Source organism: Onychostoma macrolepis, chromosome 14, assembly GCF_012432095.1.
Source record: "Onychostoma macrolepis isolate SWU-2019 chromosome 14, ASM1243209v1, whole genome shotgun sequence".
Classification (NCBI taxonomy): Eukaryota; Metazoa; Chordata; class Actinopteri; order Cypriniformes; family Cyprinidae; genus Onychostoma; species Onychostoma macrolepis.
Genome location: NC_081168.1, coordinates 28,831,896 through 28,847,391, shown reverse-complemented (window position 1 = coordinate 28,847,391; position 15,496 = coordinate 28,831,896). Strand labels below are relative to the sequence as shown.

The 15,496-nt window shown below is 36.2% G+C and overlaps 2 protein-coding genes across 3 annotated transcripts; both read right to left on the bottom strand.

Annotated features, from left to right (window-relative positions):
* Positions 1-42: 42 nt before the first annotated feature.
* On the bottom strand, positions 43-4,513 carry LOC131553336 (nuclear factor 7, brain-like). Of its 2 annotated transcripts, XM_058797923.1 has the most exons (7): positions 3,987-4,513; positions 3,643-3,738; positions 3,324-3,554; positions 3,187-3,209; positions 2,986-3,104; positions 2,147-2,703; positions 43-1,521 (listed from the first exon to the last, which is right to left on the bottom strand). In XM_058797923.1, the coding sequence occupies exons 1-6, from the start codon at positions 4,380-4,382 to the stop codon at positions 2,159-2,161; spliced, it is 1,410 nt and encodes a 469-aa protein (XP_058653906.1). In that variant the 5' UTR covers positions 4,383-4,513; the 3' UTR covers positions 43-1,521; positions 2,147-2,158. The 2 variants fall into 2 exon arrangements, with proteins under 2 accessions (XP_058653906.1, XP_058653905.1); XM_058797922.1 differs by having other exon boundaries at positions 43-2,703.
* Positions 4,514-12,149: 7,636 nt separating this feature from the next.
* Positions 12,150-15,205, bottom strand: LOC131553428 (E3 ubiquitin-protein ligase TRIM35-like). The gene is made up of 6 exons (XM_058798102.1): positions 14,773-15,205; positions 14,429-14,524; positions 14,110-14,340; positions 13,919-13,941; positions 13,718-13,836; positions 12,150-12,973 (listed from the first exon to the last, which is right to left on the bottom strand). Exons 1-6 carry the CDS (start codon positions 15,166-15,168, stop codon positions 12,462-12,464), a joined length of 1,377 nt encoding a protein of 458 aa, XP_058654085.1. The 5' UTR covers positions 15,169-15,205; the 3' UTR covers positions 12,150-12,461.
* Between the last annotated feature and the right edge of the window lie 291 nt (positions 15,206-15,496).

The window sequence follows — 15,496 nt, the reverse complement described above, 5'->3', positions numbered from 1 at the left end:
TTTTTTTTTTTAGTTATATAGGGGATAATAAGAAATTTCCAAAAGAAAAGGATTAAAAAATTCTATACACACTTTTTGCTTTTTTATTCCTTAGATCTTTTAAGACTTCAATGTAATGCTTCAGTTTAATTTTATATAATGTAATGATAGGTTTATTATTAGTCCATTTTTGTTTGTGTATATGGTATTTCCCATACATAATTATTAAATAATTACCAAAACTATATTGGAATCACTTTATTTTAGGGTCTCTTAACTAGTTGCTTATTAATAGAATATTAGCCATTTATTAGTAGGAATTACTATGCACATATTAATGCCTTATTCTACATCCCTAATCCTACCTAGTACCTAAACTTATCAACTACCGCACAAACTATTAATAAGCACCAAATTAGGAGTTTATTGAGGGAAAAGTCATAGTTAATAGTTAATAAGTGTTCCCTGTTCCAAAGTGTTACCACTATATCTTTACCAGAGAGTCGAATCTTTAATTTTGTTAATTTAAATATTAGATATTCAATATCAATCCAAAACATTTGGGTAGATACACATTCATAAAATAAGTGTTTTATGGATTCTTCCTTTAAGTTTCAAAAGAAGCATGCCTCTAAAAATGTTTGCGACCAAATGAATGACTTTATAAGTAACTTCTTTAACTTTATTGGTGAGACAGTATTTACGAGGGTAACTCCAGACCTCTTTCCATTCAATCTGATTATAACGAATTCCAAGAAGGTATGTATTGTGGGAATCAGTTACCTGCGCTGACCTGCACCAACAATGTTAGATTTAGATATTTTTGGTACCCAAAGCACACTGATGCACAATTTCTGGGCACAATTCAGCAATATTAATGAATATAGGGAATGTTTAGGTCAATATGAGTTTGATTAGTAAAAGTTGTGTAGATGTAGAAATACTGGCTGTGTCTGAAAGCTAGCTGTATTATCAGGTAATGATTTTGCACACAAAAGTAGCTTACATGATTTCAGACAAATTACATAAAGACAGCATAAAGGTTTAATGATCTACAACAAAATAGCTTTAGTGATAACTAAGCAAATACTTAATTACTACAATATCGATTTCTCACTTGAAATGACATCAAAAGTGTAAAACAAATGTCAAACATGTACATTGACACACAACTGATCTATTCATGCTGCATTGCATGCTGGGAACCTTTATAGTACATATGCACTGTATAAACACTATGATGCTGTTTGTTTACAAGAAATTTCTGAGAGTGGAGTTTGATAAAAGAGAAGTCCCGCTGTGAAATTACTGTGGAAGTAATGCAATTATTAATATACTGTAATTACACACAGTGTAGGATTGTGGGATATCAAAGGCAGTGAAGGATACATCCATGCTGCCTTAAAAAATCGATCAGATGAAGGTGTCTCAGTAGACAGGAGGATGTGACACGATCACTGGACTCGGACATGCCTTGCTGCCTTCCTGCCTTTAAATGCTGCATTCTTCAGCTTGATGCAGCCGAACATCTCCCTAAACGCTCTTAAACAAAGGTTAAAAAAGGTTTGTGAAGAGTTCAACTTCTGTAATCAATTATAATAATCTACCGAAGACATCCAGGTTCACTGGAGCATTACAGACAGGTGTGATGGAGCAGGGCTGTTGGGATAATCACTCCCCTACGCTACAATCACATTCATATTTGAGTGTAACACCAATCAAAATCAATCAAATCCAAAAATCAATCAAAATCCAGTCAACAACAGATGAATAGAACCAAGTCCAGCCCTGCATTTTTTCTTTTTCGATAATACAATGAAATAATGTAGCGCAGGGCAGGTCAATATACGTAAAAAATATCTGTTGCTACTTCTGTTTATTTTTTTTTTACCTTAAAATCTTAAAATATATAATTTCATATATATTCAGATATGTATTGTTTAATATCCATTAGTTACCCTAATACAGAAATCCATAAGAAATGTGAGAAATGTTTTAGAGTAGCTTGAACAACAGTTTGAGTAGATTTTTTTATGGATGAAAAAAAAAAAAAAAAGATTTCTTTATGGATTTTTTTATCCCTTTCCTTTGATTAGAGTGTTATTGAACCATAAAATGCAAAAAAATGAAAACAACAAATTATTGTACCTTAATTGATTGTTAATACCTTAATTGAGATTTAACTGTGATTTTCTGTTGTTACATTCAGTTTAACTGGTAAGATCCTCAGAGGGGAAGTTTTGCAGACATTACATAAGAATGGAAAGACAGTCTCAGTGAAGGTTGTTGTGAATGAACACAGACAGATGTTAGTTAGAGGATCAGAGAAGGACACCTTTCCTCCGTCACAGTCCAGCTGAACTCTCACACGCTGCAGCTTCTCTTTAACTGTCAAGAGAGTCGAGGGTTGTTCTGGGGATTTTGAGCTGTATTCACTCTTCATGTACCGCACACACCAGACATTAGTGTTAAAGAAAACATCTCCCTTCCTTTGGTTTGATGCTGTGGTTATTCCAAGAATCCAGTGTGTATTGTCTCCAACCTCCACATCCCAGCAGTGTGCTCCTGAGTTAAAGCCCTCAGAACCCAGAACACATGGATACTTGTCAAACCTCTCTGGATTACCAGGAAGATTTTGACGTACATCACTGAGCGACACACTGGTCAGATCAGCAGAGAGTGTGAGCCAAGGAGCTGCTGTGTTTGGATCTAGAGTCAACGGAGCTGCAAAGAGAATTAAATCAGATTAGACGATAAAATATGATGGTATTAGAAAAGTAAACCAAATACATAAACAAAGACCATGAGGAATAGACTGTGTTTTATAGACATTATGAGTTTGCTGTATGATCTGATGATCTTATGAAATACAGTTCAAATTCACTTCAACTCCACAGAACTTCAAGTCATTATTGGAAGTATTTCTATCTCGTATGTTAATCTGTCTTTGTTCATATCTGAACTATTTAATCTTTTGTACTGAAGTCAGATCTGCTGCAGACTCACTGTGTTTGAGAGTGTCCTGCATCTTCTTCCAGACTCTGAACCGCAGGTTACTCAAGTAATGTGGGACATGAATCAAAGCTCCAGAACTCATCTGTGGATCCGGCTGTGAGATCTGGACTCTGGAAGAACATTCAGGATCAGAACTGCAGAGGATTTGAGTTCAGATCCACTGAGAGAAGAAACACCAGCAGCTCAACTTACCTTTCCATCGTGATGCTAAAGTCCTGGAAAATAGAGAGTTTGAAAAACATTTAATATCTTATCAAATGTTCATAACAGTTCATTGTCTCATTGTTAACGAGCATCTCTATACAAATGAAGCTGAATTCAGTCGTCACCTTCAGAAAGCAGGCGTCGCTGGCTTTCATCATCTCCTCCGTGTCTTTGATTGTGTGTGAAAGAGCTGAGATGTGTCTGTTCATCTCCTCCAGCTTCTCCTTCATCATCTGCTGCTTCTGCTCCTCTTCCTCTCTCAGTGCAGTGATTGTAGCTTCTTCTTCATCTCTGAGAAACTGATGAAGCTTCTCAAACTCCTCTTTAATCTGACGCTCTGTGTGCTCAGCTTGAGACTGAAATCACATACATTCACTTCAGTCAGCTCTGCTTTAACACTCACTGCACTAATGACCATCATAACTCTTTACTCCATATCCTCACCTTGATGTGTTTCACTGTTTTATCACACTCTGCTTTCATTTCTTCTGCATGTTTGAGTTTTTTTTGTAAAGATGTCAGTGCTGTATTCAGCTCCTCCTATAAAGTTAAGATGAAAATCTGTTAAACTTTAGTAGCTAAGAGCTTTAGTATATGTTTGGACGTTTTCATAGCTATTGTAAATTGTATAATGTATGATAATTCTAATGAAGTAGTCCCATTTGTGTCTGAAATTTGCAGGACATATATTTTGAAATGATTTAACTTGTCAAGGATAAACATATACAAATATTACTAGCAAAGCACTGTGCTTAGCATATGAAATGAAAGACATTTTCTGATCATACCTTGTGAGGTGAAAGCACTTCTCTGATGGGTCTGAATGTGTGATTGACATGTTTCTCTGAGTCTCTGCACACTAAACACACCGGCTGTTTGTCCTCCAGACAGAAGAGTTTGAGTTTCTCACTGTGTAAACTGCAGATCTCCTCAGATCCTGATGAACGCCTCTCATTTCTCTCCTTTATCAGTGAATCACACAAGTTTTTTAACACTAGATTACGTGGAGGATCTGCTCTTGAGGATCTTCTTCTGCAGACGGGACACTCCTGAGTTTTCTTGGTCTTCCAGAACTGTTGAAGACACTCTTTACAAAAACTGTGACTACAGGACAGAACAACAGGATCCTTGAAGATTTCACAGCACACGGGACAAGAAAGCTCTTCCACAGATTTTGAGTCCATTTCCTCTTCTTCTGCAACGATCTACAATTTACTTTCACTTTCTGAACATTGCTTTGAAATTAAATAACAATTACAATCAAAATCAAACCTATTCTGTTCAATACACTTCTCCAAAATTTTCATTTATAGTGTCCTCCTCTGATCTCCACAACACTGACTCTTTAACATTCAGTATGATATGCAGAAATCATAAGACTAGTCACTTCCTGTTGAAGGTTAACGGTAAAGAAGGGTGGAGTTTCTGATGTTTTTGAGCTTCTGAACAGAGACTGAATGTAGTTTAACTTTATTTGTGCTTTCACAAACTGTAATGGTGTCTGTTGGTCTCTTCTGGTCATTAGTCGCCTTCGGTTGGTGTCTTGATGAAACCACTAAATCCTAATGGAATATGTCCCAAAACACACTACTGAAAATCACTTTAATGGTTTTAATAGTTAAAATTTGATGGTTTGTAATGTGTGTGATGGTAATTGTAGTGGAAACCATTAGAATTTCTGTGATGGTTTCTATTGTTGTTGTTTTTTCAGCATGTGAATGTATTTTTTAATAGCAGGAAAGGGAAATACCCTGTCAGCACAATAATTAAACAACAACAACAACAACTATAGTTTTATGTTTCTAATATATATATCTTACACATAAATAACACATATACTGTGGTGGCTTCCGCCTTTTCTATGAAGAATCACTCTTGAAGTCTTGGGGTTTTGATGCTAGAAGATAGGCTTTATTTATCGAAGACAATGAAGCCGAGAGAACTCTGCAGAGTAATCTATCGAATCTGTGTCCGTATACTCTTTTTATACAGTTTTTCTCTAGGCGTGTTCAATACATTTCATACATAGTTGTTTTACTTTTTTGGCTGTGTCTCCAGCCTGCTTTTAGGAAGTAGACAGGGGGCCTCAACTTATGTTAAGGGAGATGAGGAGGCCTGATCATATATTTTGTTTAATGTCCAAATGTGTGTGCAGCTTCACCATATACTGTAGTTTTGACATGTCTGCACATTCCATTCTCATGCAGGCCTCTACACAGGCTGTCACGGTTCACGGGTCTGTGTGTTCATTCCTGTGTCTGCGTGTCTGATTGACCGTATGGATACTCTGCTGAGCAGTTGTTGGATTTCTCCTGCTGTGTTGGATCGGGTCAGTGCCTAACAGTCTCCGTGCCTCTGAGACCTGCTTGTCTGTTTGAGATCATCTGACTTCTCATTTTATCCTTGATTTCACTGTTATCCTGAATAAACTTCACTTCACTTGCAACTGGATTCTGATTTCTCATTCTATGATACAGACAGAGACATGACTATATTAGGAGAATAACTTGATACATAAATGGTTATATTCACATTGATTATACCTGATTAATTTATATTTTGATTAATAAAACTCTTTGTAAGGGAAAAAATGCTAATAAACTCCATTGTGGATTCTAAGTGATCAAGGGCTTAAAGACTACACTTGTCTTTCCATTGACTTCCATTTGGAGCAGAAATGCAAACTCGTTTAAAGAGCTTTCACATTCTGCTACAATACGAAGTTCAAGTTTGATGAACTCAACAAGAACATTTGAACATTTGAAGTTAGTGGGAAAGGGCATAAAAAACAAAGTGGAACGCAGCCCAGAAACCTCCAAGCTGTTGTGCTTGTTTGTAACAACAGGTTTGCTTTTTATTATAAATAATCATCACCCACAAAAATCTTGGATATTATGCAAACATGAAAACACCAGATGCTCAAGCAGAGATGGAGACAATTCTAGTTTTTACAGTATTTTTATGCGTGTACTGATTTCTTGGGGTCTCTTGTGTGTCAGATCTGGCAGATGATGTTTGGAGGCCGATATCTCATTTTGTTGAAGGGGCTGTTTTCTACCTACACCGGAGCCATTTACAACGAGTGTTTCAGCCGGGGCCTCAACACCTTCTCCTCAGGATGACACACACACACACACACACGCACACATACACATATATATCCATCATAAGAAGACATTTCATATTCTGAAAGTCTCTGTGTGTAGAGAGGAGACTTTCAAATGTTATCCGTATCTGTCGCTGGACCCCAATGTCACAGGCGTTTTCACTGGTCCTTATCCTTTCGGCATTGATCCGGTAAGTCAGACAAATTACTGTGGAAATTACAGTGCAGTACCCTTTTCTGTTATTTGTGTTGATAGTTTGACTTGAGAGTAATATTTCTCCTAATTGTGTTGGTATAAGAAATCCTGAACAATAACTAATTCTTTATCTCCCTCAGATTTGGGGTCTGGCCAATAATCATCTGACGTTCCTCAACAGCTATAAATGGAGCGCAGCTGGAGGAAAACTAAATTAGAGGTATTTCGTTTAGCTTGGCGGGAAAGTACCCTATCCTACAGAAAAGCATTAAAAACTGCTAGATCTGATTACTTTTCGTCTCTTCTAGAAGAAAACAAACATAACCCCGATATTTATTCAATACAGTAACTAAATTAACGAAAAATCAAGCATCAACAGGTGTTGGCATTTCCCAAGAGCATAGCAGTAATGACTTTATGAACTACTTCACTTCCAAGATCGATACTATCAGAGATAAAATTGTATCCCTGCAGCCGTCAGCTACAGTATCGCATCAGATAGCGCACTATAGACCCCCTGAGGAACAATTCCACTCATTCTCTACTGTGGAGAGGAAGAATTGTATAAACTTGTTAAATCATCTAAACCAACATCATGTATGTTAGACCCGATTCCATCTAAACTACTAAAAGAGCTGCTTCCAGAAGTCATAGATCCTCTTTTGGCTATTATTAATTCATCATTGTCATTAGGATATGTCCCCAAAACCTTCAAATTGGCTGTTATTAAGCCTCTCATTAAAAAACCACAACTTGACCCCAAAGATCTAGTTAATTACAGACCGATCTCAAATCTCCTTTTCTGTCAAAGATACTAGAAAAGGTAGTATCCTCACAATTATATTCCTTCCTAGAGAAAAATGATATCTGTGAGGAATTCCAGTCAGGATTTAGATCGTATCATAGTACTGAGACTGCTCTCATTACAGTTACAAATGACCTGCTTCTATCATCTGATCGTGGTTGTATCTCTTTATTAGTTCTACTGGATCTTAGCGCTGCGTTCGACACTATCGACCACAACATTCTTTTGAATAGACTACAAAACTTTGTTGGCATTAGTGGAAGCGCCTTAGCATGGTTCAAATCGTACTTATCTGACCGCCATCAGTTCGTAGCAGTGAATGAAGTGCAGTATGGAGTACCTCAAGGCTCAGTACTAGGGTCGTTACTTTTCACGCTCTATATGTTACCCTTGGGAGATATTATCAGGAGACATGGTGTTAGCTTTCACTGTTATGCTGATGATACTCAGCTCTATATTTCTTCGCGGCCCGGTGAAACACACCAAATTGAGAAACTAACGGAATGCATAGTCGATATAAAAAACTGGATGACGAGTAATGTTTTACTGCTAAATTCTGAAAAAACAGAGGTGTTAATTATCGGACCTAAAAACCCCACATGTAACCTAGAACATTATCTAACACTTGACGGCTGCTCTGTCAATTCTTCTTCATCAGTCAGGAACCTAGGTGTGCTGTTCGATAGCAATCTGTCATTTGAAAGCCATGTTTCTAGCATCTGCGGGCGGCAGATCCTTTTCCTATTTAGCACCCAAACTCTGGAACAGTCTACCTAACACTGTTCGGGAGGCAGACACACTCTGTCAGTTTAAATCTAGATTAAAGACCCATCTCTTTAGCCTGGCTTACACATAACACATTAATACGCTTCTATTATTCAAATCCGTTAAAGGATTGTTAGGCTGCATTAATTAGATCAACCGGAACTGGGAACACTCCCCATAACACACAATGTACTCGTTACATCGTAAGTTGAATGGCATCTGCGCTAATGTTTGTCTGTTTCTTTCCTAGTCTGTTTCTCGGTCCGTGTCCGATCAGATGGTGGGTCGGCGCCGGGAGGTGACGTCGGCGGAGACCAGGACGCCCGGATGACCCCCAGAGATATATCCCCAGATATATCACCCAAAATAACAAAATAACTAAAATATAATAAAATACCTAACTACATAATACTACTATTGTTAGAAATTGCAACAAAATTAAAATAGAAATATAAACTTTTGAACTGCGGGTTTCGTCTGGTCAGAGGAGAACTGCCCCCCGACTGAGTCTGGTTTCTCCCAAGGTTTTTTTTTCTCCATTCTGTCACAGAGGGAGTTTTGGTTCCTTGCCGCTGTCGCCTCTGGCTTGCTCAGTTGGGGACACTTAATTTGTAGCGATTATCGCCGATTTGATTGCACAGATACTATTTAAACTAAACTGAGCTAGACAATGACATCTCTGAATTCAATAATGAAATGCCTTTAACTGAAAATTGAGTGTTTAATCTTATCATTATACATTACTGACACTCTATCCTCCAATTTGATACTGTTAAGTGCTTTGACACAATCTGTATTGTTAAAAGCGCTATATAAATAAAGGTGACTTGACTTGACTATAAGATGAAGATGTCTGTCATTATTGGAGTCATCCATATGACCTTTGGTGTGTGTTTATCCTTTTTCAACTACATGTAAGTGTTTTTCTTTGCTGTTCTTGAGGATTTCTTCATGCTTTCTGCAAATTGGTGTCTTTTTTTTGTTGTTGTTGTTTCTTGAGGTGTACTTAGATTAGACACTATTTTAATTTAGAAATAAAAGGTCTGATTTTCTTGATTTTACCCTGATTTTAGCTCTCTGACACTATAATACTCTGAATTATCACAGTTACTTACATTTTGTGGCATTACTGTTCGGTCCATATCTGAATCAAACAAATACTGCTCTAGTGAGACAATCGCATGGTTGAAAATAAACATTAGGATCCTTTGGAAGGTAATGTTTTTTTTAGTCCATTGATCCTGTTGGTGTTATTTTCCTGTCCATTTAAAGCATGAGTGGGCCGGGATGAAGAAGCGATGATGAAGAAGTACCTCTTATGTTTGTATTTAAACTCTTGTATGAAAAAAGATCAATGTGAAATTTGATTTCTCAATTCATGACTTTTAAAAGTAAATATTTATGTGCAGAGTTAAAAATGACCTTTTGCCACGTGCTAAGGGCAGGTGAACTGAACATTTACTGGCCATGAATATTGTTTTCTGAATGTTGTAAATATTGTTCTTTTAACGAATGCTCCATAATCAGGTGTATCATGATGACAGCCATCTAATTATGGTTCAATGCTGTAAGTACAAACCGTTTGTACAATTATGAAATAATTTGGCAATTAATCACAAGAATATGTAGAGTTTAAATGAAATAAAGTACATTTAGAATATTTTCTCACAATGACCTCCCAACATAAAATTAAAATCAGTTTTAAAATGAGTTTGCTCATTTTCAGGTTGTTAATCAATAACTTGAAACGTTTTGATTTACAGCTTTTTTCAAAGGGAATAATCTTCCGTCCATGTCTTCTTTTATTGTTGCTATTCTATTATCACAATGAAACGTTGTTTTAATTATGGAGCTGATGTCAAGCCTCACAGTTGTACTTGATGATCAGTAAAGACCAAAGCCTTTCAATACTGAAAAAAAACATGTTTGTGTTTGATGTATTATTCACTGCGGATTGCAAAAATATCATATTTTACACAGAAGAGTGAGCAATTGTGCACATTATTTTTATTTTTTAAATTGTTTTATTGCATAACAAGAACAGTAACACAACATCCATATATAGAGGACCACAGTGTATTCTATTATCAATTACATTCACAATAGCATCAAAGGAACCAACAGAAAGAAATTTCAAAAATAAAAGGATTAAAAAATTCTATACACACTTTTTGCTTTTTCATTTCTTAGATCTTTTAAGGCTTCAATGTAATGCTTAAGTTCGTTTTAAATAATGTAATGTTAGGTTTATTATTAGTCCATTTTTGTTTGTGTATATGGTATTTATACATAATTATTAAATAATTACCAAATTTTGCTCCAAACTCTTATTTTTACACAACAAAACCATATCTTTACCAGAGAGTCAAATCTTTAATTTTGTAAATTTAAATATTAGATATTCAATATCAATCCAAAACATTTGGGTAGATACACATTCATAAAATAGTAAGTGTTTTATATATTCTTCCTTTAAGTTACAAAAGAAGCATGTAGTCTCCATGCCTCTAAAAATTTTGCGACTAATAATCTCACTGGGTGAATTAAAATAATGACTTTATAAGTAACTTCTTTAACTTTATTGGTGAGACAGTATTTACGAGGGTAACTCCAGACCTCTTTCCATTCAATCTGATTATAACGAATTCCAAGAAGGTATGTATTGTGGGAATCAGTTACCTGCGCTGACCTGCACCAACAATGTTAGATTTTGATATTTTTGGTACCCAAAGCACACTGATGCACAATTTCTGGTAACAATTCAGCAACATTAATGAATATAGGGAATGTTTAGGTCTATATGAGTTTGATTAGTAAAAGTTGTGTAGATGTGTAGACCTACAGGAAATACTGGCTGGGTCTGAAAGCTAGCTGTATTATCAGGTAATGATTTTGCAAGCAATGTTTACAGACAAAAGTACCTCACATGATTTCAGATAAACTGCATAAAGACAGCATAAAAGTTTAACTAAGCAAATGCTTAATTACTGCAATATCGATTTCTCACTTGAAATGGCATCAAAAATGGAAAACAAAGGTCAAAAATGTACGTTGACACACAAACTGACCACCAACCGCAACTTTTAAGTTGCCATCTTTTTTTCTTTTTTTTTTGCTCAACTGTCACAGAATGGAATGCATACGCTGTAAAGATTGTATTACAAATTGTAGTCAAAAATGTAATGCAAAATCAATGCATGCTGGGTCATTTTCTTACAAATGACTGAATGAACAGCAGAATGTTGCTAATATCACAGTAATTTACTGCTCTTGTTTTACTGTGAATTCACATCATAAAGTTATCTTTAACTTTGCCACTGTCAGAAATGTACTTGTTTACTACTGTAATTGATTTGAAGTCACCATAACGGTGATTGGTGATCCCATTTATTTGGGATCTTGGACCTTGTTATATTCATATTCAGATTTCTGATCAGTCATGTCAGAAGTGACCAATTAAAACATTTGTCAAAATGATGACAAGCTACAATATTAAATAAGCTAATTACCTGATTTTAAGATATTCAAACTATTCTTAGCATGTATATGAAATTTAATTTTAGCATTTTTTAAGCATGAAGATTAATCAATAACCTTTTATTCGTAATTGTTTGTGGATGGGCAACATTACAAAATGAACAAACAATACAACCTTTATAGTAGGCTACATATACACTGTAGAAACACAATATGATGCTGTTTGTTTACAAGAAATTTCTGAGAGTGCAGTTTGATACAACAAGAGAAGGTCTAGTGCAGAGTTCAACTCCTGTAATCAAACAATTATAATAATCTACCCAAGACATCCAGGTTCACTGGAGCATTACAGACAGGTGTGATGGAGCAGGGCTGTTGGGATAATCACTCCCCTACGCTACAATCACATTCATATTTGAGTGTAACACCAATCAAAATCAATCAAATCTAAAAATTAATCAAAATCCAGTCAAAAACATCTGAATAGAACGAGACCTGCCCTACATTTTTTCTTTTTTCGATAATACAATGAAATAATGTAGCACAGGGCAGGTCAATATACATAAAAATAATTTAAAAAAAGAAAAATCTGTTGCAACTTCTGTTTGTTTTTTTGTTTTTTTACCTTAAAAACTTTAAATATATAATTTCATATATATTCAGATATGTATTGTTTAATATCTATTAGTTACCCTAATACAGAAATCCATAAGAAATGTGAGAAATGTTTTAGAGTAGCTTGAACAACGGTTTGAGTAGATTTTTTATAGATGAATGAGACCCTTTCCTTTGATTACAGTGTTGTTATTGAACCATAAAATGCAAAACAATGAAAACAACAAATTTTTGTACCTTAACTGATCTAAAAGAGTGAGAATGAGATTTAACTGTGATTTTCTGTTGTTACATTAAGTTTAACTGGTAAGATCCTGAGAGGAAGCTGTGCAGTGATTATATAAGAATGGAACGACAGTCTCAGTGAAGGTTGTTGTGAATGAACACAGATAGATGTTAGTTAGAGGATCAGAGAAGGACACCTTTCCTCCGTCACAGTCCAGCTGAAATCTCACACGCTGCAGCTTCTCTTTAACTGTGAAGAGAGTCAAGGGTTGATCTGGAGACAGTGAGCTGTATTTGCTGTCCTTGTACCGCACACGCCAGACATTAGACTTAAAGAAAACCTCTCCCTTCCTTTGGTTTGATGCTGTGGTTATTCCAACATTCCAGTATGTATTATCTCCAACCTCCACATCCCAGCAGTGTGCTCCTGAGTTAAAGCCCTCAGAACCCAGAACACATGGATACTTGTCAAACCTCTCTGGATTACCAGGAAGATTTTGACGTACATCACTGAGCGACACACTGGTCAGATCAGCAGAGAGTGTGAGGCAACGAGCTGCTGTGTTTGGATCTAGAGTCAACGGAGCTGCAAAGAGAATTAAATCAGATTAGACGATAAAATATGATGGTATTATAAAAGTAAACCTAATACATAAACAAAGACCATGAGGAATAGACTGTGTTTTGTAGGCATCATGAATTTGCTTCATGATCTTATGAAATAGCCTATAGTTCAAATACACTTAAACTTCATAGTACTTAAAGTGATTATTAGATGTATTTTTATCAAATGTTCGTCTGTCTGTCTTTGTTTCTTAACTATTTAATCTTTTGTACTGGTCTCTACTGGTGTCACATGTATACATCTGCACTCTGCACTTTCACTTAGCTGTGCACTATAGACACTCTTGCACAACTGCAAAATGGTCAGTTTACATCCGCACTCAACCCACCCAATGTGCACTAAAGACACTCTGTGCAAATGCACATTATTTAACATAATATCTGCACTGAGCCACCTCAACTGTGCACAAGCACTTTATTCTTACACTTCTAACATTTCTTACAATCATTACAATTTTACATTTCTACCTCATTCAACATTTCTGCTCTTGTTATGTTTATTGTGCTCGTCATGTTTATTGCTCTTATTATATTTAATGTGCTCTTATGTTTAATTCCTGTTGTCATGAACATGTGTGCATTGTTTTGTCAGTGTCCTTGCACCTTGGTCCATCAGAAATGACATTTCATTCTTCTGTATACTGTGTATGTGGAAGAATGATAATAAGAGCTGAGTTGAGTTGAGTCAGATTTATTAGAGACTCACTGTGTTTGAGAGTGTCCTGCATCTTCTTCCAGACTCTGAACCGCAGGTTACTCAAGTAATGTGGGACATGAATCAAAGCTCCAGAACTCATCTGTGGATCCGGCTGTGAGATCTGGACTCTGGAAGAACATTCAGGATCAGAACTGCAGAGGATTTGAGTTCAGATCCACTGAGAGAAGAAACACCAGCAGCTCAACTTACCTTTCCATCGTGATGCTAAAGTCCTGGAAAATAGAGAGTTTGAAAAACATTTAATATCTTATCAAATGTTCATAACAGTTCATTGTCTCATTGTTAACGAGCATCTCTATACAAATTAAGAGTTTGATCGTTGGTTGGGTAATTGGTAAGTTGTTTTGTGCACAAACAATGAAGCTGAATTCAGTTGTCACCTTCAGAAAGCAGACGTCGCTGGCTTTCATCATCTCCTCCGTGTCTTTGATTGTGTGTGAAAGAGCTGAGATGTGTCTGTTCATCTCCTCCAGCTTCTCCTTCATCATCTGCTGCTTCTGCTCCTCTTCCTCTCTCAGTGCAGTGATTGTAGCTTCTTCTTCATCTCTGAGAAACTGATGAAGCTTCTCAAACTCCTCTTTAATCTGACGCTCTGTGTGCTCAGCTTGAGACTGAAATCACATACATTCACTTCAGTCAGCTCTGCTTTAACACTCACTGCACTAATGACCATCATAACTCTTTACTCCATATCCTCACCTTGATGTGTTTCACTGTTTTATCACACTCTGCTTTCATTTCTTCTGCATGTTTGAACTTGTTTTGTAAAGATGTCAGTGCTGTATTCAGCTCCTCCTATAAAGTTAAGATGAAAATCTGTTAAACTTAAGTAGCTTAAAGCTTTAGTATATGTTTGGAAGTTTTCATAGCTATTGTAAATTGTATAATGTATGATAATTCTAATGAAGTAGTCCCATTTGTGTCTGAAATTTGCAGGACATATATTTTTCAATTATTTAACTTGTCAAGGATAAACATATACAAATATTACTAGCAAAGCACTGTGCTTAGCATATGAAATGAAAGACATTTTCTGATCATACCTTGTGAGGTGAAAGCACTTCTCTGATGGGTCTGAATGTGTGATTGACATGTTTCTCTGAGTCTCTGCACACTAAACACACCGGCTGTTTGTCCTCCAGACAGAAGAGTTTGAGTTTCTCACTGTGTAAACTGCAGATCTCCTCAGATCCTGATGAACGCCTCTCATTTCTCTCCTTTATCAGTGAATCACACAAGTTTTTTAACACTAGATTACGTGGAGGATCTGCTCTTGAGGATCTTCTTCTGCAGACGGGACACTCCTGAGTTTTCTTGGTCTTCCAGAACTGTTGAAGACACTCTTTACAAAAACTGTGACTACAGGACAGAAGAACAGGATCCTTGAAGATTTCACAGCACACGGGACAAGAAAGCTCTTCCACAGATTTTGAGTCCATTTCCTCTTCTTCTGCAACGATCTACAATTTACTTTCACTTTCTGAACATTGCCTTGAAATTAAATAATTGCAATCAAAATCAAATCTATTCTGTTCAATACACTTCTCCAAAATCCTCATTTATAGTGTCCTCCTCTGATCTCCACAACACTGACTCTCTTTAACTTTCAGTATGATATGCAGAAATCATAAGACTAGTCACTCCCTGGTGAAGTTTAAAGATAAAGGGTGGAGTTTCTGATGTTTTTTGAGCTTCTGAACAGAGACTGAATGTAGTTTAACTTTGTGCTTTCATCCACCGGACTCAATAAACTGAGAATTAACCTAC

Coding starts and splice junctions, on each gene's coding strand:
- LOC131553428 (XM_058798102.1), bottom strand. CDS start 15,168: ATGGACTCAAAATCTGTGGAAGAGCTTTCTTGTCCCGTGTGCTGTGAA. Junction 14,525..14,772: donor AAGTGCTTTCACCTCACAAG/GTATGATCAGAA, acceptor TTAACTTTATAG/GAGGAGCTGAATACAGCACT. Junction 12,974..13,717: donor GCAGGACACTCTCAAACACA/GTGAGTCTCTAA, acceptor TTCTCTTTGCAG/CTCCGTTGACTCTAGATCCA.
- LOC131553336 (XM_058797922.1), bottom strand. CDS start 4,382: ATGGACTCAAAATCTGTGGAAGAGCTTTCTTGTCCCGTGTGCTGTGAA. Junction 3,210..3,323: donor GCGACGCCTGCTTTCTGAAG/GTGACGACTGAA, acceptor TCTATTTTCCAG/GACTTTAGCATCACGATGGA. Junction 2,704..2,985: donor GCAGGACACTCTCAAACACA/GTGAGTCTGCAG, acceptor TTCTCTTTGCAG/CTCCGTTGACTCTAGATCCA.